The sequence below is a fragment of the Callorhinus ursinus genome, unplaced genomic scaffold (genome assembly GCF_003265705.2).
Source record: "Callorhinus ursinus isolate GAN/ISIS: 27379988/994484 unplaced genomic scaffold, GSC_fseal_2.0 scaffold22, whole genome shotgun sequence".
Classification (NCBI taxonomy): Eukaryota; Metazoa; Chordata; class Mammalia; order Carnivora; family Otariidae; genus Callorhinus; species Callorhinus ursinus.
The window spans coordinates 1,978,892-2,003,408 of NW_027397084.1; the positions used below are offsets into that span (position 1 = coordinate 1,978,892).

The 24,517-nt window shown below is 52.5% G+C and overlaps 2 protein-coding genes across 3 annotated transcripts in view; both read left to right on the forward strand.

The window, feature by feature from the left end:
* PTK7 (protein tyrosine kinase 7 (inactive)) overlaps positions 1 to 9,362 on the forward strand; it is a 59,807-nt gene extending 50,445 nt beyond the window's left edge. For both annotated transcript variants that reach the window (XM_025890505.2, XM_073905001.1), the window contains exons 18-20: positions 6,349 to 6,500; positions 7,724 to 7,902; positions 8,400 to 9,362. In XM_025890505.2, coding sequence (XP_025746290.1) covers positions 6,349 to 6,500; positions 7,724 to 7,902; positions 8,400 to 8,560 — 492 coding nt within the window. In that variant the 3' untranslated portion in view covers positions 8,561 to 9,362. The remainder of the gene's footprint in view (positions 1 to 6,348; positions 6,501 to 7,723; positions 7,903 to 8,399) is intronic.
* Positions 9,363 to 14,873: 5,511 nt separating this feature from the next.
* On the forward strand, positions 14,874 to 24,360 carry SRF (serum response factor). The gene is made up of 7 exons (XM_025890517.2): positions 14,874 to 15,685; positions 17,243 to 17,509; positions 19,089 to 19,350; positions 19,918 to 20,037; positions 21,063 to 21,254; positions 21,636 to 21,712; positions 21,956 to 24,360. Exons 1-7 carry the CDS (start codon positions 15,173 to 15,175, stop codon positions 22,049 to 22,051), a joined length of 1,527 nt encoding a protein of 508 aa, XP_025746302.1. The 5' UTR covers positions 14,874 to 15,172; the 3' UTR covers positions 22,052 to 24,360.
* The last annotated feature ends 157 nt before the right edge of the window (positions 24,361 to 24,517 follow it).

Below are 24,517 nucleotides of genomic sequence, written 5' to 3' on the forward strand. Positions count from 1 at the left end.
GGGCAGGCAGGCAGCGACTGCTAGGGCCCTCTCTCCCAGGTGACCGTTGCTTGTGCCTTGTAGGCCGATCCAGGTCACAGATTCTGGGGGCAGGCCAGAAAGGCATGGCTGGTTGATCAGGTGAGTGGGACCCTGGTCACCCCTGGTCTCTCTGGGGGAAGTCGCTCTGCGCCTCTCAGGCTGACCTTCTCATAATTATAGGTGAATTTACTGTAGCCCACACAGGACAAGTGACCTGGCCCCATGTCGCCCACAGTTGGCCTCCTGACGCCAGGCCCTTGCCTCCATCCCCAAGAAGCTGCAGCCGCTGTCTGCAGTGGCTGTGGATGGAAAGCCGCAGGACAGAATGTGCTCCTGTCCCTAAGGAGGATGTCAGGACCCCAGAGTTTACAAATCAGGACATGCAAGGAGCCCGTGAATCTCTACTGAGCCAGTCATGGCCGTAAGGGCCCTTGGGGTTACAAAGTGGAAACTGCCAGGCATCCTTGGGCATTTAGGATCTAGTGGGGGAGCTTGGGACAGTGAATATGGCATGTACCTTGCACACTTCAGGGACAACACAGAAACTGAGTGAGAGACAGAAATTAGGAGACATCGAAGACCTCCATGTCCTTTAGGTGGACAGACGGTGTGGTTAACAAAGAAGATTTCCTGGTCAAAGAAGCAATTTGAGTTCAGTTCTCAAGGAGAGGAAGTAGTTGAATGGCAGGAAGGGGATGGCTTCAGGAAAGAGGGGAGTCAGGTAGGTTTCTTTGGGACCGGGTCGTAGGCAGGCAGAATGGAAGTCGGTTACCTCTGTCACATGACCTGAAGGACTTTTTTTGGCTGAAAGTCATTACCACCTGTGCTAAAGATCTGTCCCCCATTTTTCTCCCCTAGCATCATAAATCTGATGGGGGAGCTGTAGTAAGTTGGGTTCTGCACACTCTTAGGACAGTATTCTGTATCAGATGGGAAGTGGGGTTTGCATAAAATAAAAAAATGCAGGTTTCTAGAGGGAATTGGAATATCAAAGGATGGAACCAGAACAGAGAGAGCGGGCTGACGGGAATGGCAAGTCCAGTGAGGGCACATTGCAGAAGGCTTTGTCCCTTACAGATAACCTGGCAAGGCTGGGCAGTGCCCTACAGTTTTGAAGCCTGAAGTAGAGTCCGTCTGCTCATGATATGACCACTTCTGTGGTCATCTGGCCCTTTGACCACCATTGGCACGTGGGGCATTCTGAGGATGGCAGTCTGCAGGTGATTTGGGGAGTGTGGTGGCCTCAGCTTTGCACGCCTCGAGGACAGGGGTATGTGTGGTCAGACGCCGTAGCATGAGAATAGCAATGGTGTCACGGGTTAGCCAGAACGTGGGCAAGCAAGCTAAGGACAGGACAAGGAACAGGGTCAGCTTTGCACACCTCGAGGACAGCGGTGGCTGTGGTCAGATGCCATAGCATGAGAATAGCAATGGTGTCACGGGTTAGCCAGAACGTGGGCAAGCCCTGAGACTGGCATGTTGGAAGGGAAGGGGTGGGTCTGGCCTTTCCCAAAGAGCAGGCCCTTACGGTGGTATTTGAAAATGAATCCTGTGGCCGTCTGATGGCATCTTAACCAGCAGTAATTGGCCAGGGTCTAACAGAATTCCCTTTTACCGTCTGCACTTAGCCTGTGTTTCCAGAAGCACTGCCCCTCTGGAAAGATAGCAAGTTAGTCACTGTGCCAAGTCCACTCTCTTCTGTTTCCCTTGACTAGCAGCAGACTGTTGAGCTAATGAGCCAGAACAGAGAGAGCGGGCTGATGGGAATGGCAAGTCCAGTGAGGGCACATTGCAGAAGGCTTTGTCCCTTACAGATAACCTGGCAAGGCTGGGCAGTACCCTGCAGTTTTGAAGCCTGAAGTAGAGTCCGTCTGCTCATGATATGACCACTTCTGTGGTCATCTGGCCCTTTGACCACCATTGGCACGTGGGGCATTCTGAGGATGGCAGTCTGCGGGTGATTTGGGGAGTGTGGTGGCCTCTACTTTTCTGTGGAGACACAGTGGCAGAGCGGGGGGCGGGGTGGGTTCTGTACCCAGGGAGGAATCCGTCATCCTGGTGGACCTGTTCACCTGACCTCTTCTTAAACCCTCATCACTGATTTTACGTGTTTGGTTGGAAGCTGTCTGGAGATTTTGTGTCTTCACTTAAGATTAAGGAAAATACACCGAGAAGATGAGATCCTTTCCCAATTCCCATTGGTGTCCTTTGTTCGGTACCTCGGCGTATGCAGTGTCAGCCAATATGTTGGATATGTAGACAGGTCCTGTGTGGTGGTGGCTTGGATCAGCGCTTCTAAAGAATTTCTGGCCACGATGGCAATATTTTGTAGTCGCTGCGGTCCAGTGTGGTAGTCACTAGCCTCGTGTGGCTGCTGAGCATTCGGAATGTGGAAAGACTATGGAGGAACTGAGTTTTTAATTTTATTAAGTTTTAATTCACTTGAGTCACACAGGGCCAGGGGCTACTGTTTTGGACAACATGGGTTTAGACCATTGTTTCATTTTGTTTTTTTCTGATGTTAACAAAGTATAGTTTTAATGTAACTTTTTAACATGTTCTGCATCCAATTTGCTTTCTCCCCAAAACCATTTCTTACGTATGACTTTTAAAATTTTTAAATTAAAAAAGAAAATTTTTTTAAATTTATTTTAAGTAATCTCTGCACCCAATGCAGGACTCAAACTCATGAGCCTGAGATCAAGAGTCTCATGTTCTACCAGCTGAGCCAGCCAGGCACCCCTATTTTCAGGTTTTTGAGGAAACTCCATACTATTTTCCAGAGTGGCTGCACCAGTTTCCATTCCCATCACCGGTGCACGAGAGTTCCTTTTTCTCCACACTCTTGCCAACATTTGGTATTTCTTATCTTTTTGATATGAGCCATTCTGACTGGTGTGAGCTGATATCTCACTGTGGTTTTGATTTGCATTTCCCTGATGGTCTGTGATGTTGAGCATCTTCTCATGTGTCTATTGGCCATCTGGACGTAGCACGTTATTTTTAAAACTTTTCTTGACTGAGACCCAGTCGCAAAAAAACATAATTTTGTATCACAGGCCGTCACGTGCGTGTATATATATATGTATTTTTTAATGAAGTATGTATATATTTTAATGAAAACAGTTTTATGAATGATATTTGCCCTTACTAAGTATTATGTACTCTGATATTTTCTATTCCATTTAAAAGTTTTTATTGCTAGTTAAGATTGACTAAATTGGTTTTGTGACATACTAATAGGTTCTGACCACAGTTAGCAAACCACCATTGGAGGCAGGGGGTCCACAGGGATGTCACTGGTCAGTGCACACAGATTGAGATCTGTCTTTGGAGTGACCCCCACCTTGGTGTGCGGGCTTGGCTCCTCTGCCGGCCTTTCCGTGACCCTGGGAGCTAGCCCAGTGAAGCGGCTCAGAGCCAGCCAGGAATGCCAAAGGGTCCATCTGTAGCCAGCACCCCAACCCCGGGCTTGCTGATGAGCAGACAGCCCTTCCTGTGCCTGCATCACGCGATATGACCCAGGAGAGGTAGCTGCTGCATTGAGGAAAGAGCTAGGCTCTGGCATTGGGGGGTACAGAGCCTTGCATGGGACTGTGGGTAAAGCTGAGGATGGCCCTCACCCTACACAGAGTACAAGCAGGCGAGGCAGCCAGCCTTGCTCAGGGCTCGGCACACGGCAGGTACTCAACATGTTCCTATGCCCTTCTCTCTGATTGGGTGGCCTCCTTGCAGCAACCCCCCTACCACTCCCATCCACTTGTTTGCGTTTTTGAACTTCAGGAGCATAGAAGCAGATTGACCAGGACGCCTGGGTGGCTCAGTCGGTTAAGCGTCTGTCTTCTGCTCAGGTCACGATTCCAGGGTCTTGGGATCGAGCCCCACATAGGGCTCCCTGCTCAGCGGGGAGCCTGCTTCTCCCTCTGCCTGCTGCTCCCCCTGCTTGTGCGCTCTCTCTCAAATAAACAAATAAAATCTTAAAAAAAAAAGAAAAGATTGACCATAATCTTTGTAGCTCTTTTTCGTTTTTAAGATTTTCATTTATTTGAGAGAGAAAGAAAAAACGAGTGGGGCGGGGTGGGGGGAGGGACGGGGGGGAGAGAGAGAGAGAGAGAGAGAGAAGCAAACTCCCCACTGAACAGGGAGCCTGGCTCGAGGTTCGATCCCAGGACCCTGAGATCATGACCGGAGCCAAAGGCAGACGCTCAACTGACTGAGCCAGCCAGGTGCTGACCATAATCTTTGGTTAACCTATGAGTTACTGTCATTATTGGTCCACACATGGGCTTTTACTTAGTGCTATTTTTTAATGTGGTTATTGGCCATTTGTGTGTGCATGTGTGAATGCGTGTGTGTGTTTGGTAAGTTTTATTTTGATATTTCAAGCTTAAAAGAGTGTAAGAATAGTTCAAGGAATTCCTACAAACCATTTATTTATTTTTTTTTTAATTTTTTTTTTTTTAAAGATTTTATTTATTTATTTGAGAGAGAGAGAATGAGAGATAGAGAGCACGAGAGGGAAGAGGGTCAGAGGGAGAAGCAGACTCCCCGCTGAGCAGGGAGCCCGATGTGGGACTCGATCCCGGGACTCCAGGATCATGACCTGAGCCGAAGGCAGTCGCTTAACCAACTGAGCCACCCAGGCGCCCCCTACAAACCATTTATTAAGAGATTCAATTGTTTGCATTTTGCCCCATTGACTTTATCATTTTCTCTCCATTGATACATGGATATTAGTTTCATGCATTTTTTTTTCCTGAACCACCTGAGATAAATTGGCGGCAGCCTTTTGACCTTTCACAATCGGATATATGTAAAATGATATCACGGGGCCTTGATTATTATTTCCTTGCTGACATCGGTTACTGGCCACATTCTCATCATCGCCTCTCCATGATTTCATTAGGTGGGGGGTGACTTCTCCCTTATGGATCCTGAGAGTGATCCTGTATGCCAGGATAAACACACAGCTGGCCAGTGACTTGTTAAATAATCTACCCTAGGAACCTCTCCTCATTTGTTTGCTTTGTTTTTGTATACAAGGAAATGCTTCAGATCACACACGTCCCCAGTGGTTGCTCCCGAGGTTTGGATATAAGGCGACAGAGGGGCCATGGATTTTTACAACCACTCTTGTGGCCTTCTGCTTTTCCCCATGTGGCATGGGCCATCGTCTCCCTGGTGGTGGCAACCCTCCACGGATACGGTTCTCACCCCCCCCTGTAGACCACCCTCTTGCCGAGAACCCTGTCCTACCGTGCCTACTGTGTCCCACCGGCATCCAGCAGTGTACTGTGTACGTTAGATGCTCAGTATTTGTTCAGTGCATTGATACATACTTTGAAAATGTTAATATAACTTAATTGTAATTCCATTTAATATGTAATGTATTATATGTGACATCATACACATGGCTCAACATTTTAAAAAGGTTATCAATAAAAAACATCCCCCAGAGAAACAGGTTCCCCGCTGAGCAGGGAGCCTGAAGCGGAGCTTGATCCCAGGACCCTGGGATCGTGGCCTGAGCAGAAGGCAGATGTTTAACCGACTGAGCCACCCACGCATCCCATTTCCCTACTTTTCTACTCTGTAGTCCCCAGTTCCTCTCCTGGGAGGCAGCCAGTCACGTGTGTTTGTACAGTCCCACACACGCACACATGCACATGCGCGCACACACACACACACATTTTGTTGTTTTAAACACAACTAGAAGAAAATTCATAATTTTGATGTAAAAAGAAACAACCTATAAACATGTAAGCTATGATTACTGCCCAGTTATTTTTCTTTTTTTCTTTTCCCTCTTTTTAAAAAAGATTTATTTATTTATTTGAGAGAGAGAGTGTGTGTGAGCGTTGGGGAGAGAGGCAGAGGGAGAGGAGAGGGAGAATTTCAAGCTGACTCCCTGCTGAGCTGAGGCCGAAGCAGGGCTGGACATGGAGCTCTGATACCATGACCTGAGCCGAAACCAAGAGTCAGTTGCTTGACCAACTGAGCCCCCCAGGTGCCCCCCTGCCCAGTTATTTTTCACCCAACAAGGGGTTACTATGTGTTCTCCCTGCCCCCTGTGCCGTTTACCTAATCTAACACCTGCTGCGTGTCAGAGTGGTTCCAAGAGCTTAATTTCATTTACCTCCGTTCTTCTAACAAGCCAGCGAGACAGGTGCTGTTAGTATCCGCATTTTACAGAGTAGGAAAACGAGGCTGTTAGTGTCTTTGCTTTCGGGCTTCCTGTGCATCACACTGATGGCACTGAGACCTCACCAAGGGTTGTACGAGGATGGGCGTCCTGGGCTGCTCTGACAGGCCCCTTTCTCACTGCAGGTGGCACTGTGCACCCAGGTGGCCCTGGGTATGGAGCACCTGTCCAACAACCGCTTTGTGCACAAGGACCTGGCCACTCGAAACTGCCTGGTCAGCGCCCAGAGACAGGTGAAGGTGTCGGCCCTGGGGCTCAGCAAGGACGTGTACAACAGGTAGAAGGGTGCCGGTCGGGTGTGGTGAGGGGCAGAAGGCAGATGGAGCCTGAGGGGGGTGTGGGGAAGGGCTTCGAGTCTGCTTGGCCCAAAGCTGGAGGGCTTGGAAGGCACAGAGCCTCCCCACCCTTCCTCCATAGGGGCAGCAACCTTCCTAGCCAGTGGGCCCTGACGCTTATAAATTTTCTCTGGGGGCAGAACATTAACCTTTTTTTAAAAAATAACTAGTCAAACTCTATAACAGTTTATGTGTAATTTATTCATATGGCTCCCTCTGCAACTTGCTGAATTCGGTAATCGTTGTCTCGAAGCCCAAGACTTCAACCTCAGCAGCCACGGCCAGAGATTGCTCTGGAAGGCCTGCACACACCACATGGCCTCCCGGGGACTTCCCTGCGAGTCACCCCGGCTCTGAGTCACCACAGCTCTTGTCTGGCTGTTGCTTTAGTCATAATCGGTTTATCGCCAGTCAAGCTCTTTAAGTTTTCTTTCCACTTAACGTGTTCTCATTTTTTACATTTTGTTTTAAACAGAAAAATATATGATTGTTAGCTTTTAAATCTACTAACATTGAGGCAAATTTTGATTCTTTTTTTTTTTTTTTTAAGATTTTGTTTATTTAGGGGCACCTGGGTGGCTCAGTCGTTAAGTGTCTGCCTTCAGCTCAGGTCATGATCCTGGGGTCCTGGGATCGAGTCCCGCATCAGACTCCCTGCTCAGCGGGAAGCCTGCTTCTCCCTCTCGCTCCCCCTGCTTGTGTTCCCTCTCTCGCTGTGTCCCTCTCTGTCAAATAAATAAATAAAATCTATTTTATTTATTTATTTGGGAGAGGGGGAGAACATCCAGGCAGAGGGAGAGAGAAGCAGACTGCCAGCTGAGGAGGGAGCCCGCCGCGGGGCTCGATCCTAGGACCCCGGGATCATGACCTGAGCCGAAGGCAGACGCTTAACCGACTGAGCCACCCAAATAAATTTTGATTCTTAGTGGAATTTTTAACCATCAGACCCCACATGGATGCCTCCAGATTTTCATCCAGCGTACCCCCGTGCTCAGCATAAATGCTACCAATTTCTCTGAGTGCCTTGATGGAGAAAAGTTGGGTTCTAGCCTGGGTATGAGAGCCAGACCTGGGATGAGGTTGGGGATCCCAGGCCATGTACCCCATTGCACCCCGTGAGCCATGGAGGTCCCACCCCATGCCTGTGTGTGCTTCTCTCCTGCAGCGAGTACTACCACTTCCGCCAGGCCTGGGTACCGCTGCGCTGGATGTCCCCTGAGGCCATCCTGGAGGGCGATTTCTCCACGAAGTCTGACGTTTGGGCCTTTGGCGTGCTGATGTGGGAAGTGTTCACCCACGGAGAGATGCCCCATGGTGGACAGGCAGATGATGAAGTGCTGGCAGGTAGGCACTTGGTGTTTCTGAAGGACGATTCCAGATGTTCTCCAGGTGCAGGGTCTGCTCAGGGTCCTGGGACCCGCTAAGCCCACCTCATTTCCCAGGGCTGCTGTTAGCAGATGTGCAGATATGGCTACTCCAGCTGAAATACTACTTAATACTTTTACACTGGTTGGTAAATAGCCCTTGACCCCAGTGCCCAGTCCAGCCACTCTGATGCCTGCCCATTGACCCCGCTTCGGTCCTCATGCATTGACTGCCTCCTGTGGACCCTGCCCTCACCAGCCAGAGAGAGCTGGGGCCAGGGTCATGGGAGTCATCCCCTGTGATTGCAGGATACTTCACATATGCCCCTTGAGTCAGTGCCCACCCACCACTCACTGGCCCTCGCCCCTGACCCCGAATCGCCCTCCCGTGGCTGCTTGGGGAACTACAGGCTCTGCAGAGTTGGACAGGTGGTGAAATGTTTTGACTAAACACTCCATCCACCATCTTCCCTGCAGATTTGCAGGCTGGGAAGGCTAGACTCCCACAGCCTGAGGGCTGCCCTTCCAAGCTGTACCGGCTGATGCAACGCTGCTGGGCCCTCAGCCCCAAGGACCGGCCCTCCTTCAGCGAGATTGCCAACACCTTGGGAGACAACCCCGCAGACAGCAAGCCGTGAGGAAGGAGCCCAGGCAGGCTGTGCCTCAGGATGGCGTGGGCAGGGGAGGACTTCTTCAGGGGCGCCCACAGCATGATGGGCAAGATCCCTGTCCTCCTTGGCCCTAGGGGCCCTGCCCTGGGAACACAGGCACTATTTAGGTCTGGGCAGGGCCTGGGCTTTCCTCCTCTTCCCCATCCTCAGCCCTTGGGCAGGCTGATTCAGACCCAGACGAAGTGACTAGGGCCTTGAGCTGGGCAGCATTCTCTGCCACCCCTTCCCCCATCAGGGACAGTGTGGGTGCCTCAGGTAACCCCAATTTCTGGCCTGGGTCTCCTCCCATTGACCAGGTCCAGTTCTGCCACTCACCTGCCAAGTTGGCCTAGGGAGGGCTAGGCTGGAGATGAGCTGGGTCTGAGGGGAGTTCCTTAATATACTCAAGTTCCTAGATAGTTCTGGTCCCTGGGGCCCACTTTGGGGTGTGCACCAGGGTTACGGAGGATGCGCCAGTGAATCCTCACCCCATGGACTTGTGCACGCTGACCCAGACCCATGCCTCCTCCCCACCCTTCTCTCCTTTTCTCATCCTAAGTGCCTGGCAGATGAAGGAGTTTTCAGGAGCTTTTGACACTATATAACCCGCCCTTTTTGTATGCACCATGGGCGGCTTTTGTATGTACTTGCAGCGTGGGGTGGGGGGCATGGGAGGGAGGGGTGGGCCATCCCTGCCTCACACCTTTATTGTTGTTGTTGTTGTTCGTTTGTTTGTTTGTTTTTTTTATTTTAACACTCGCTGCTCTCAATAAAGAAGCCTTTTTTACAATCTGCTTCTGATGCTCATTCCCTCCCCTTGTCCATGGATAGTGTCCCTTCATCCCTCACTTATCAGAAGTGTCCATGTGCCATCATGAAGTCTAGCAGTGTTTGAACGGGAATAACAAGTAGACACTGGCCTTTCTCGTTCGGGGAGCAGTTGAGAATATGGGCTCAGAGGACACAAGACCGCCTACTGTCTATGCGACCCTGTGTTGCTCTGATTGCCAACTACTTATGCTTCGCTGGCTGGCTTAATTCTCATGCTGGGGACGCGGGGAGGTAGAAGGCAGGGAGGGGGGCACATTAGAGTACGATTGGAGAAGGAGTTAATGACGGATTCGGGCCTCTGAATCCCTGTAAGACTCTTGGAGAGAGATAGAGCAGGTAGAGCCAAGCAGAGAGGTGGTGCTCGATGCCTCACTGATGCCCTTGTTGAGGGCACTCAGCTGGTTTGATTCTCAACCCTTTCTTAGTTAGACCTGCAGTCATCAGTCACACTCTGCCTTATTCCAGTAACTTCAGCCTGGTTCCCCATCCAAGAGAAAGTAGTCCATAACTCAGTCTTAACTCTGAAATTGCTCTGGTTCCTTCTGTTACCACACTTCTCAGTAATGAAAATAGCAGCTAATATTTATTGGATACCTGCTTTATACCAGTGACTTTGCTAAGCACTTAACATGTGTTATCTCATTTAATCTCTGTAACTACTCTAGAGCCAGATATTCTTGTTCCCGTTTCTCAGATAAGGAAACTGAAGCTCAGGGTGGTCAGGTAGTTTCCCCAAGGTCGCACAGCTAGTAAGCGAGCCACTTACTTGTTGATACACAGTGTGTTCTATCCCTCAGATGTGTTGGGGTGAAAAAAACCCAAGAACAATTTTTCTAGAACATTGTTTTTCAAAGTGTGGGTTGCAGCCAGTATTCAAAAAAGAATGAAACGGGCACCTGGGTGGCTCAGTTGGTTAAGCGTCTGCCTTCGGCTCAGGTCATGATCCTGGGGTCCTGGGATCGAGCCCTGCATTGGGCTTCCTGCTCGTGGGGACTCTGCTTTTCCCTCTCCCTATGTGCTCTCTCTCTCTCTCTCTCAAGTAAATAAATAAAAATCTTTTTAGAAATAAAAAAGAATGAAACAATAGAAGCTATCAGTACATTATATACCTTAAGGATAAGTATTCTTTTACAAAATTTTGTTTGTAATTTTTTTTTTAATTTTATTTATTTGACACAAAGAGAGGGAGACAGCCAGAGAGGGATCGTGGGGTCATGACCTGAGCCGAAGGCAGATGCTTAACGACTGAGCCACCCAGGCGCCCCTTGTTTGTAATATTTGATACATGTTTGTGTGTCTTGGATTTTGTCAGCTATTGGGGAGGTGATGCTGTATAATAACCCCAAATCTAAGTTCTTGAAACAATTTAGTTTTGTCATTCGTGGATCTGCAGGTTGGTGAGGTTCGGCTGATCTTGGCCGGACCTGGCAGAGTTGAGCTGGGTTTGGCTCCAGGCTATAGGTCTAGTCTGGGTCTACTCTGCAGGCCCCAGAGCACGGTCTCCTCTAGGGGCAGTACCAGAAGGGGTCACGCCAGATCCCACATGGACATATATAACCATGAGTCTGTTAATGTTTCTTCAGCCAAAGCAGGTCACATGTTGAAACCCAACATCAACACCAGTAGGAGGCACTGCAGAGTTACGCGGCAAAGGATGTTGGATGTCTAATTCCACCCACAGGGTGTGAAGAATTGGGGGCAGCGATCTAATTCACCATAAGCTGTGATGTAAAATGAGTTTTTACTGTGGGTTGTGCTCAGAAGTACTAGGAAGATGCTACTCTAGAAGGTCAAGCAGTAACCCTCCTCCCACTCCTGGTCCTTAACCACCAGGCCATGGCTACACTGCTCGTCACATCTGCCTTTTCAGACTCTCCTCTCTTGACTTTGGTGATGGTATACCATCTCCACCTTCTGCCTGCCTGCCCCAGAGCCAGCTGTTCTGGATCCTCTCTTTGGATTCGCTCTCCCCATGTGCTCATCCTCAAGAATCTCATCTCACCTCCTGTGACTTTAATCAGCCCTTCAGGGTGGTTAGTTCCCCAGAGCATTAGCTCCGATTATAGCTTCTGCCTCAAGCTGCAGACACACACTCCCCATTTCCTACAGGACATTTCCCACTGCCTGCTTCCCGGGACCCTCACTGAACTCTCACAGCCCTGCTTCTCCAGCCAGGTCCTCTTTTTCTATCAGTGGTACCAATTTGGGGGAGATAGTCACCCTTACTCCAACCATTGTGAGCCCTCCTCTCTGTGAACCCCCTTCCCTGTGCAGCCCGTCATTAAGATCCATTTATTCTACCTCTACCCTGTTTCTATCCTTGCTTAATTTTAAGAGAAAAAAACACATAAAAAATAGTAATGATCATGGAAGAAGTCAAATGGAACACACTTGTCTAAAGCAAAAAACACTCCTCTCTGACTCTATTCTCCAGTGGGAAGCACTAGTAGTATCTGGAGTATGGCTTTCCAGACTTTTCCTGGGCACACTGTCTCAACGACTTCTTTTCCTTTCTATTCTCTCTAATGCTGCCATCACCATTGAGATCTCTTCTCCACAAAGAGTCCTCGTGTAAAGGTTAATTCCAAATGCAAACACTTTTAGAGTGGGTAGTTTTTGGTTTTCTTTTTTTTGTGATAGTCATTTTTTAAAGCAATCCTTAATTTTTGTTCTGGTATAACTTGGGTGATAAAAATCCAGAGAAAGAAAGAAAGGTCAAGGTGGGAATGGTGTGGTATCTGGGGCATCTGGCTGGAATTCTGATGCCCCTCTGGAGGTCCTTCATGGTCTGGGGTGGACATGAGCTCCCATCTTCCAGGGGGCTACTGTGATACAGGCCTTATCTGAGAAGCAGCAAACTCACATTCCAGAGAGGCCAGGCCAGCCACTTATCTGAGCTCAGTGAGCTGTGTGGAGCCTATAGTGAACCTGAGAGCAGAAGCCTCTGCTATGGCCACCGCACAGTTCAGCTCCAGGCTACAGTGCTCTTGTGGGTACAAGACCCAGAGTTGCTAAAAACTCTTAACGTGTCGAGAGAATCCAGATTTTTATGTAAAATCTTCTGATTTCAAAATACTATATGGCTCGAATAAAACACATCTGTGAGCCAGTTTTTGATTTTGCCTTTATTCATATCGACAGTTTTGGCTCCTGAGCCTGCAGTAATCCAGTCTGATGTGACTGTAGTGTGTCTCCCCCCATCCCACCCCCCGTGGTGACGAAGGATTGTGAAAATGAAGCCATCCCAAGCAGGCAAAGGAGCTGGGGCACTAATGCTGGTGTGCAGTGGCCCAGAGATTGGGTGAAATGGGAGAGATCAATCTATTTGAAGGGAAACAGAACTGTGTTCATTCCACACACCATGTCCAGTGCATGTGGCAGACAGTAGTTGTCCTCTGGAGTGCCACTGCTAAGGCTTGTCAACCCTGCATGTGTCTAAATTAGGCGGTCTCAAAAAAGTCTTTGGAAGTTAGGCAGGAATCAGCCCAGGGCTGTGGTTGTAAGACTGCACTGCTCAGACAGATCACAGTCCCAAGCACCATTTGTGGCCCCTAAAGCTCTTCTGGAACCTATTCATGTATTTGACCTGTTCTTCCTCTTGCGCTAACACATTCCATATGTTAAACTACCTGTTATGTAAATTAGGAAAAGGAAAAAAACCCTCTGAAACTACTGGGAAATGGGGAAGAGTAGGGCTCTTAATTCCTGTAGTTAGGGGTTTGATGAGCATATATATACACACATTAGTTCTCACAAATCACTTGAACATACCTTGTTTCCCTATTTCTCAAAGTCCTTGGACTATGACTCAGTAGGAAATGGAATTCACATTGTTATCCCGTACACACTCACTGAGCCATATGAAATCAACAATATGCTACCCTATTGACCTATAAACTGGCCATTTTATGATTCAACCTAAACATAAGGCAAACAAAAGTTTTATGCAAAAATATTTGCCCTTGTGTTTTGTAATACTCTGTTATTTTGAATGCTCATTGCAGTACACTAAATTCATTTCATTACCACTACCACTAATGGGTCACAACCAACTGCTGTATTTAATCTTCACAAAAACTTTTAAGGCAGGAATCATCATTCTCCAATCCCCTTAAAGACAACCCGATGTTTATCCCAGGGATGAGGTTATTACCCCAGTAGCTTCTATTAACTATTCACTCACCACTTACTCTGTGCTTTAGCCTTTATCTCCTTTCATCTGCATTAAGATCCCAACATGGGATGGGTACCAACAATGAGGAATATGATGGGATTTGGAGAGGTCGAATACTTGTTTCCTGGCACAGGGCTAGAAAAATGCTGATTCCAGATTTGAAAAATTTCTGTAACACAAAGCCCAGGCTATTTTCACGGCTTTGGAGCTGAGACCCCGACCCACACCCTGAACCTGGGCTTTGCCCCGCTCCAGTTCTAACTCCCCCCCCCCCCCCCCCCCCCCCCCCCCCGGGGGTTCTCCACAGGGTGGGGGGGTGTGTGTGTGTGTGTGTGTGTGTGTACGCGCTGCGTTGGCTGGCTGCCTGGCTTACTTGCTGAAACTTCCTGCCCGACTCTACTTTTTCCCAAGCTTTTGCACAGGCGGTGGGGTGGGCTTTATCCTCAGGACCACCCCCTCCCCCAGCCCAGCCCGCAGCTGGAAGTCTTCACAGATCTTCATCTCGTCTCCCTGCCCCCTTCGGGGACCGGGAGGCCGACTGTCTCCCTCGGTCTTTTCCAGATGTCCGTCTGCCAAAGATCCCTCCAGTATAGAGGATGATGAATGAGGACCGGGGAGCCGGCCTGGTGGGAAAGTGTCGTCGCCTTGAAAAGAGAGGGAAAGGGAAAGGAAGTAGGGGGGAGGGGAAGGGTTGGAGCCGAGCGGCGGGGAAGCGACGAGTCTGGACACCGGGGACCCAAGCCTCTTCTGTGCAGCCTCCCTCAGGAAGGCGTGGGGAGGTGCTCCAATCCCTGCACTCCCTTGGAATTTGGGCTGTATTATATCATTTACTGCAACCCGCACAATCCACTCAGGGACTACTCTAGCGTTTGCTTCCAGAGCCGGGTTCCCAGGGCTGCTCCCACTCCGCCGCAGGACCGCGTTTGGGTCCACTCCCAGTCTTCCTCTCCTCAGGTCCCTCCCAGCTCCACCATTCTCTGGTCAGGGGGGCGGAGTCGTACCTCCTCTCCTGTTCCTTTAAGAGGCCTCGGCTCCTCCCCTTTCGGAGTCGCCGTCTGACGCGGGATGACAGCAGCGAGTTCGGTATGTCTATGCAAATAAGAGCTCCCTGTGGGCCAATGGGAAGCGGAGGTGCCGGAACCGCGGACCAATGCGGCGGGGGCGCAGGGGCTCACCATATAAGGAGCGGCCTCGCCATAAAAGGAAACATTGTATCTCTTTATATGGGGGGAAGGGTCGGGGGATCCCTCCGCCGCCAGCGCGTGGTCCCGGCCCCCTCCACCCGCAGCCTCGGCCGCGGCCAGCAGCCCCTGCCCCCCGGGGGACGCTGACGGCCGCCGGGCGCGCCGCCCTAGCATACGGACAGGGGGCGCTCCGCGCGGCCTGGGGCAACCCGGGCCACAGGGGCAAGAAAGTGAGGGCCCAGGTCGGCCCGGGCGTGCAGGGGCCCCGGGTTCACGGCGGCGGCGGCGGCGGCAGCGATAGCGGCTCTAGCAGCAGCGGGAGTGCCGGGTTGAGCCGGGAAGCCGATGGCGGCGGCGGCGGCGGCTCCGATTCTTCGCTGACTGCCCGTCCGCCCTCCTGCATTGAGCGCCATGTTACCGAGCCAAGCTGGGGCCGCGGCGGCGCTGGGCCGGGGCTCGGCCCTGGGGGGCAGCCTGAACCGGACCCCGACGGGGCGGCCGGGAGGTGGCGGCGGCGGCGGGACTCGCGGGGCTAACGGGGGCCGGGTTCCCGGGAACGGCGCGGGGCTCGGGCCGGGCCGCCTCGAGCGGGAGGCTGCAGCAGCAGCGACAACCACCCCGGCGCCCACCGCGGGGGCCCTAGTCTACAGCGGCAGCGAGGGCGACTCGGAGTCGGGCGAAGAGGAGGAGCTGGGCGCCGAGCGGCGCGGCCTGAAGCGGAGCCTGAGCGAGATGGAGCTCGTCGGTGGGCCCGAGGCGGCGGCGGCAGCCACCGGAGGCTATGGGCCGGTGAGTGGCGCGGTGAGCGGGGCCAAGCCGGGTAAGAAGACTCGGGGCCGCGTGAAGATCAAGATGGAGTTCATCGACAACAAACTGCGGCGCTACACGACCTTCAGCAAGAGGAAGACGGGCATCATGAAGAAGGTACCGGGCCCGGAGGTTGGCCGGCCACGGGGGACCGGGAGGGTGGGGACACGCAAGGGGAGCCCGGGAGGAAGACAGAGCCGAGGCGGAGGTGAGAGGCGGCGAGTCCGCAGGAGGTGTGTGGGAGGGGATGGCTGTTACCCCGGGGGGGGCGAAAGGGGAGGGGCCGCCGGGGAAATGTGGGGAGAGGGGAGATGCCGGAGACGTCCAGAGAAGAGGGGAAAGGCGCCGAGGTGGGAGTGACGGGCACGAGAGAGGAACAGGGCCCTTGTGGAGTGAAGGGGTGAAGAGTGGTAATGGGAGGCTGCTCGGGAGGTGGTTAATTAGACGCGGGGGTCACTAGATCCAGTGGCTTCTGGTGTCCCGGGGAAGGTGCCGGAAAAGCAGGGAGCTGAAGGGAAGGTATGGAGGTGAAGAGGCTAGAGCTCTATAACAACAATGAGCCAGCATGTGTGGGAGGAAGGTGGGCACCACAAGAGTAGTGCTGGCTGGAAGGACAGGCAAGGCTGATGACCGAATGGGGCTCCAGAGCCCCAGGTAAGGGAGCCGGGCAGAAGTACAGATGCTGCCCTGAGCAGCAGGGACTGAGTCCCACGATGGCCATGTGTCTTCCCTTGCATCCACTGGAAACCGGTGCACTCCCTGCAGGACAGCCCTCAGGACCATCTGCCTTTGGGACAAGTGGGATTTCCAGCCCCACAGAGAATCTGTGCATGGAGTTTGGGGGAAGGCAGGGAGGTTTGTAGAGGTACCTAGAAATTCTTCCTCTTCTAGCCAGCTATCCAGTGAAAAGGAGTGAGGAAAGGAGCCGTCATGAGGTGTAGAAGATTTAGGAAGGGATGGAAGCAGATGAACAAGAAGCTAGAACCCTGGGGACATGGGCTGGTGTTTATTTCTGCCCCATATAAAAACCAGAGCTGCTTCCGAGGTGGGTTGTGGAACTTTTTTGGGAGTAAGGAGGCCATCTGTGAGACCACCCTTGAAGGTCCCCTCCCTGGGGTCATGGCAGGGTAGTAGCTGCTAATCTAGCCCCCATCTCCCATCACTCCAGACCCTGTTGCATCAAGACAAAGAAAGGAAAAAGCTGGTAGCACAGTGTTCTAGGGCATAAGGACAAAATGGCAACAGGTTAGGACCTGTGCAGTTTCTGGGAAGAAACATGGGACAGTTTAGAATTTATGTGACCCCCTTATCCTTAATGTCTTGTGGGACTTCCAGTGAGATAGCAACTTTATTCTGTCTGGTTCCTATGACAGTGAAGAGTGGGTGGATGGGAGCCCTCTCAGGCTCCTGGCACCTCCGTGTCCCCTGAGGTTATACATTCTGTCACTAGGGGGCTGTGACTGTTTGCTTGGGCTATCTGCAGGTCAGTGGCTGCTCCTCAAAGGAGGAGCATGGGTAGTTTTCCTGCTCTCCAGCTCTTCTTCAGATATTTTGATTGGGGGGGGTGCGGCAGGGGCTTGAGATCTCTGTGTATTTCCTCTCTTCCCTACTTCCCAAGGAAGGTAGAGAGAAAAAGTTTGGCTGACCTACCCATCTCCTCCCCCCTACCCCCAGGCCTATGAGCTGTCCACGCTGACAGGGACACAGGTGCTGTTGCTGGTGGCCAGTGAAACAGGCCATGTGTATACCTTTGCCACCCGCAAACTGCAGCCCATGATCACCAGTGAGACTGGCAAGGCACTGATTCAGACCTGCCTCAACTCGCCAGACTCTCCACCTCGCTCAGACCCCACCACAGACCAGAGAATGAGTGCCACGGGCTTTGAAGAGACAGACCTCACCTACCAGGTGTCGGAGTCCGACAGCAGTGGGGAGACCAAGGTGTGTTTGGGTCGCCTATCTGAGGGGAAGGAAGGGGAGGGACTTCACCAGCAGAGAGGGGAGGGGGTGGGTGCCTCTTTCTCCCTCACTCAGGATAGGTGCCCACTGATGTGGAACGGAGCGGGGTTAGTGCCCCCCATCCTAGGGGACAGGTGTCCATCCTCGCCATCCTGACAGGAGGCCGGCCCCCTAGATAAGCGGGCGGCCTCCGTGCCCTTATAAGGCCGGCTCCGGCTCCAGGCCGGCCTCCCGCCTGCAGCCCGCCCGCCTGGCAGGGCCCTTGCATTCCTCCCGCCAGCTGTCTCCCTGCTGGGGGCGGGGGCGTAGCTTAGCCCTGCCCTCGCGGCAGCCTGGGTTGCCAAGGAGTAGGAAGCACTCGTGGGCTCCAGGGTCCTGGGAACCCAGTACTGTCGGCAGGCGGGCTGGTTGACTGGGCTGGAGACTACCTAACTAGCCAGCCGCCTACCTCTTCAGGATGTCCGGGCCTGGGCACGTTTAGGGAGTGTATTCGCGGCTGCTAGAGATGCCGGCCCTAGTTACACCTCCCCCTTCCTTTTCCCGGTAAGGAGAGGAGGCGGGGCTTCCTCCGTTGCTTCTCTGGGGAGCTCCACCTTCCGGGTGGCCCTTCACTAACTGGCCAGTCAGAAGAAGCGGCACTGTTTGCCTTAGCAACGCCTTCGCCAATCAGGGGCCTTAAGCTCGGCTGCCTAGCAAACGTCCCGCGCTGACCCACCCCCAGTATTTGAACCCCCTCAGTTCTCTGGGCTTGGTTCTCAGCTCGTGGCTTCCTCCTTCCCCTTGTAAGAACAAAGGCTCGCCGAGGGGAGAGTCAGTGCTCCAGGTGCCACCCCCTCTTGCCAGCATGTCATATGTAGTTGCAAACTCTTTTAAGCAGTAGGGCTCATTTATTCCCAGGGAATTTTGCTGGAGGAATAATTCCTTTGGCAGTTTAAATCTTAAGTATTTGGCATGAGTGCTTAATTGCCAAACACTCAAGATCTCTCTGAAACCCTAAGTTCCCTGAAAAACTCCGTCCCTGTCTCAGAAGCCTGGCAAATCAGAGCCGGAAACGACGTTTTTAAAGAGGATATAGTAGCTCAGCCTCCTCATGTTTACAGACCAGGAAAACTGAGGCTCAGAAAGAGGAAGTTGATTTCTCCGGGATCACCCAGGTGGTCATTGCCAGAGCTGGGAATAGACCCCCCTGCTTGATTCCCCAGCCAGGGTTGATTACCGTAGTCCACTGGGGAAGAGAATTCAGGGACTTATCAAGATGACATCATCATCATCATCATCAGAGCAGCAAAAACGTACTGCTCCTTTTAGGTGTCAGGCACTTTATTTATGTTCACCTGTTAATCTTCACAACACCTATGGGCTAAGTCTTCTCCTTTTACGGACAGGAAACTGAAGTTCAGCAGCTCAGTAACTCACGCAGGGCTCAGACAGCAGGCAAATGGCAGAGCTAGGGTTTGAACCCAAGCCCACTGGTTCCAGTCTGGGCTGTCACTACACACAAAGTTTCTGCAGGGGCACAGTCTGGTAGAGGCTCACTGCTGCATCTTTATTCTGGGTGTAGGACACACTGAAACAGGCGTTCACGGTCACCAACCTGCCGGGTACCACCTCCACCATCCAAACAGCACCCAGCACCTCTACCACCATGCAAGTCAGCAGCGGCCCCTCCTTCCCCATCACGAACTACCTGGCCCCAGTGTCTGCTAGCGTCAGCCCCAGCGCTGTCAGCAGTGCCAACGGGACTGTGCTGAAGAGTACAGGCAGTGGCCCCGTCTCCTCCGGGGGCCTCATGCAGCTGCCTACCAGCTTCACCCTCATGCCTGGTGAGTCACAAGGGGCAAACTGAGCATGCCACGAGTGGATTGAGGGCTGGTACAAGGAGAACCTCTTTCCTTGCTCAGAAGGAGGGTGGACAGGGGCCAGCTAGAACCTGAAAGAAGCCTCTTAATGTCCCACTGGCAGGCATGCCCTTCCCCCCACCCCCCGGGACCCCTACTATCCTTGTCAATAAGTTTCAACCATACCCTGTGGCCTTTTCTAGCAACCCAGCCCTGTGCCCCCTCTGCCACAGGGACAGTAGACGTTGCACCACCTCCCTACCTTGAGTGAGGGACGGGGCATGTTCCTGTTGATTCAGTGCCAGCGCATAGGTCACCCAAGGAGGCAGAGGCAAGGCCTGGGGTGGGAGGAGGGGGGAGGGGCGGGAGGAGAGGGCAGAAACCCCTGGAGACAAGATTCAGGCCGTGAAAGGCCTCATTAGCCCCCAGGAAAGATAGCTATGGGAGTTGGGGAGCAGCGTGCCGGACCCTGGGCCTGGGGGTGTTTGTGGGTGCTTGGTGCAGATGGTAGCCAGGTAGGACAGAACATGAGTAAGTCTCTGTGTCTCCTAGGTGGGGCAGTGGCCCAGCAGGTCCCAGTGCAGGCCATTCAGGTGCACCAGGCCCCACAGCAAGCGTCTCCCTCTCGTGACAGCAGCACAGACCTCACGCAGACCTCCTCCAGTGGGACAGGTATCGCTGGAAGCTCTCCCCTCCCTCCCCCACCCTGCAATACCCCTCCTGTAACTAAGGTCAGAGAATTCCTTAATGTGGAGATGGAGGCTTTTGGCTTAACCCTTATCCTAATCCTTATGAGATGGTCAGGTGAGGATGGCTGGGTTTGGAATCCTGTCCTTCGGTAGGGCTGTGGATTTCAGGAGGAAATTAGGGACCATTGGAGCCACCGTTCTCCTCATTCAGCTGAGAAGCTATGGGCCCAGAAAGGAGAAGTTACTTACCCAAGGACACACGTTTGCTTAATTACCAGGAAAGATTTATAGAGCAGTTGTCCCCTTGTGGGAGGGCATCCTAAGTTTTGAGTAGCTATAATTCTAATCTAGTCATTTCAGAAATAATGAAACACTTTCAAAATAAAATTACTTTTAAGTTCCTGCTCTTGACAGCCTTGTTACACAAGATGTGGTCTATGGACAGAGGACCAGGATCACCTGGGAACTTGATAGAAATGCAGACTCTTAAGCCTTACCCCAGATCTGCATTTTAACAAGATCCCAGGTGACCTTATGCACATGAAACTTGGATGTTTAAAAGATAAGTTTGTTAGCCACACGTTTCAGAAGAGGGAGGAAAAGTGAGAACAAATTAAAAAAGGGGATGATGGAGCCCCCTAAAAGGGGAGTATCTGAAAAATATAAAATAAAATAAAAGGGGAGTATCTGAGTTTCCCTAAGAGTGAGTCAGTCATTGCAATCCTTGTTTCTCCCAGGGCCTTATGGTCTTGGAATGAAGAATTCAGCTGATAGAAAATTGCATAGTATAACGTGATAGGATACAATTAAAGGTTGGTGCTCCTGTGTTCAAGAAAAAATAAGGCTTTTCTTAGTCTATGACACAGGGAGCAGAGGAATGAGTCTTGTCAAGCTTCTGACCTGGGCAATAGCATGAGGGCTCCGGAGCCCTGGAGTTCCTGGAGGTGGGATTGGGGACATCAGTAGGGACCAGGGCCAACCTCCTTAATGTGTGTCTGTGTTTGCCAGTGACATTGCCTGCCACCATCATGACGTCATCTGTGCCTACAACTGTGGGCGGCCACATGATGTACCCTAGTCCCCATGCGGTGATGTATGCACCCACCTCGGGCTTGGCTGATGGCAGCCTCACCGTGCTCAATGCCTTCCCCCAGGCGCCATCCACCATGCAGGTGTCCCACAGCCAGGTCCAGGAGCAAGGTGAGTTGTGGGGTGGGGCTGAGGAAGGAGGACCATTTCCTCCCTTAGACACCCACACGTTCAAATGCGCCCCCACATACACACCTAGATGTCCACACTCACACACCACATACACAAACTAGGCTGCCCACACATAGCCCTACACACGCACACACGGATGCTTGCACACATATTCCAACACCCATGGCTGTCCACTAGGGTACTCATGCACACTTGAAAACTCACGTCCACATGCACACATGGACACATTTGGACACTTGCCCTTGGGCACTTGCATCTGAGACTTACCGGGTCACTTGTGCATTTATCACCACTTCTCCGGTATCTGGAAGTTTCTCTCGAGCAAGCAATTTGAGTATCTCCTGTGGTTTCCCAATGCAGGTGGCGTTCCTCAGGTGTTCCTGACAGCGCCGTCTGGGACAGTGCAGATCCCTGTTTCTGCAGTTCAGCTTCACCAGGTAGGTGGGGGGGGGCACCCTTCACCTCACGCCAGCCAGCCAGCCAGCCAGCCAGCCAGCCATTTCTTTATCTTGACCCTGGGGATTCCATTTACCCATTGGTCAAAGCCAAGATCCCTAGGAAGGAGGCCTGTCTGTTTTCCCCGGTCAGGCCTGTGGTGGACAGGCAGGCAAGTGGGGCGGGGGCTTGAACGGCCTGGTCAGCCCCTGCCCCCTCTTCCTCACACACCCCCTTCCCTCCAGATGGCTGTGATCGGGCAGCAGGCTGGGAGCAGCAGCAACCTCACCGAGTTACAGGTGGTGAACCTGGACGCCGCCCACAGCACCAAGAGTGACTGATCCGCCCTGCCACCCTGGACAGATGGCCCGAGGGATGGCACCACTTATTTATTGTTGCCTTTTCACGTTTTCTTTATACACACGTTGACGGGCCGCAGGAGGGAGGCAGGGAGGAGGAGTGGGCAGCCGCAGGACTGAGCCCTCTCACTCCAGCCAAAGAAATGGGCCAGCCTGCCCTCCACCCCATCCTCCCTCACCCTCCCCTCCTTCTAGCTCCACCTCCCATTTTCTGTTGATGGTGGGGCCATCCTCCCTCCTCAGACTCCCCTCGCCAGCTTGGCGCCATGTTTGCCATGAGTATTAGCTTATCCAATGGGACCGTGCCCCACCTTCCCACACACAGGCCCCTGTGGGACTAGGCACCGTGTTCCCCCTGAGGAAGCAGTTGGGGTCCTCTCCCAGCCTCCTTGCTGACCCCAAGTCAGCACTGTGTCTGTCACAGGCTGGGTAAAAAGAGCCCTACCCCTGCCCCGAAGGGAGCCACCTGGGGAGATGGGGCTTCTTCCCTCACGCCGCCGCCCTGTTGTCCCTGCAGCTCCTGAGAGCTGGGCCTGTGCACAGAGCAGGTTCCTGGGGCCAGCTGCCCTGCCCTGCCTTGCCAATCCCCTCGGGACTCCAGGGACTCCTGGGTTGGAGGGAACCATCAGGGTTCCCTCTCACCCTGTCTCCCCCTGCCCCCCAGCTGCTTTACTTAAAGTTGATTTTGAACTTTTTATTTGAGGAGACGAAGTGAAATCTATAAATATATATTTTTAAAATATTTAAACTTTTTTTTATGGCGTTTTTCTCGTCCCCCTCCCTGCCCGAGCTCCCCTTCCCTGGGGAGCCCTGGGGCTCCCCGGAACTGGCTGGGCCTCTGGGGACAGAGCCACCCCATGAGCTCGGGGCCCGTCAGTGTGTAGGGGAGATGCTGGGATTGCCCGGTCCTGGGTTGTTTCCAGGAGAAAACCGGGGGAGGGGCCCTCAGGCCATGCCCCAACGGGGTGGGGAGGGTGACCCACAGCCCTGGGTCTCTTTTTGCCCTTTAGGGCTGTTGCAAGGGAGAGGGAAGAGGGAGACCAAATGTGGGGGTGGGGGTGGGAGGGTGTCAGGTAGAGGCAACTGACTTCATTTGTGCCACACGCATGGGCATTGCAGCCTTGTGCTCCCCCAGGCCTGCAGCTGCCTGGGGCCCAAGTTGCAGTGAGCAAGGTGGGGTCTGGGAGGGGGTGAGAGGCAGGAATGGGGGTCAGAAGAAATGGGAGCAGCTCTTGGGCTGAGTATAGAGATAGGGGAGCCAGAAATGGGCAGCTCTCCCAGGGAGTGAGCAGCTACTGTAACTTTTTTAAATTAAGACAAAAAGCCTTGAAGAAAATGACTTTATTTTTCTAAGTGTAACCTCAGTATTTATGTAATTTGTACAGGGGCCGTGCCCTACCCCACTCTGCCCCCTTTGGGGTAGACCTTGAGGATGGGCCAGCATAGGGGGAAGGTCTTTTACCCTGTGTCAGAGCCTACCTTCACCCCCTTTATCCAGAAAGGGAGCTTTTTCAGAACAGGGCAGCAGTTGGGGTGGAGTTTTATTAACCCCCGTGACTGCCTTCAGGAGGAACAGTCCTGCTTCTGTGACTAGGTGAAGGGGTGGGGGAAGTTTTTGCGCACAGCCTAGTTAGCAAGGGGATGATTTGCCGGCGCGTTTGAGAAACCCCTTAACCTCTAACCCCCATTGCTGTCTTGCCCCATTTTGGGGTGCCAAGATGGAAGTCACCATTCTGGGCTTTCTCCTGGAGATAGCTGGGGCTTATGGGTGGCTTACAAGGCTGGTGCATGGCAAATCAGGGGCAAGAGAGTGGGGGAGCTTGGGACTCAGGTCTGTAACTGCCCAGCCCCCTTTCTCTGCTCTTGTTTCACTCCACGATCACTCACTCACTCCCCACTCCCCAACCCAGGGGAGGAGACTGATGAATTCCTCCTCTCCTTCCCACAAGAGACAGACCCAGTGAGTGAATCAGGCAAAGTGCTTATAATGTGTGTTGTGTGAGCGTGGCCTTGGGAGAACATGTGTGCGTCAGGGATGAGGTGGCATTTATATGTGCAGCAACCCTTGGTGTTTCCCTTCCTCGGTGGATCTGGGGTGTGTGTGCGTGCATGTGTGTGTGCGCGTGCGTGTGCCTGAGTGTGTGTGTGTGAATGTGGAGTATGTCAGTGGTTTCTACTTCCCCTGGGATGCTGACCCAGGAATAGTGGACATGGTCACAGTCCTATGTACAGAGCTTTCTTTTGTATTAAAAAAATACTCTTTCAATAAATGTATCATTTTTGTGCACAGACTGTGGGGTCTTTGCCTCCGTTTTTCTGCATAGGGAGGGAGGGAAGTATCAAACCCCAAACGATGCTCTGAGAAGCAAGCCTGGCTGCCTGATGAGAACAACGGCAAAGCTAAGGGGTGCTTTGGGCTGTGGAACTCTGCGACTTAACTGAAGGAAC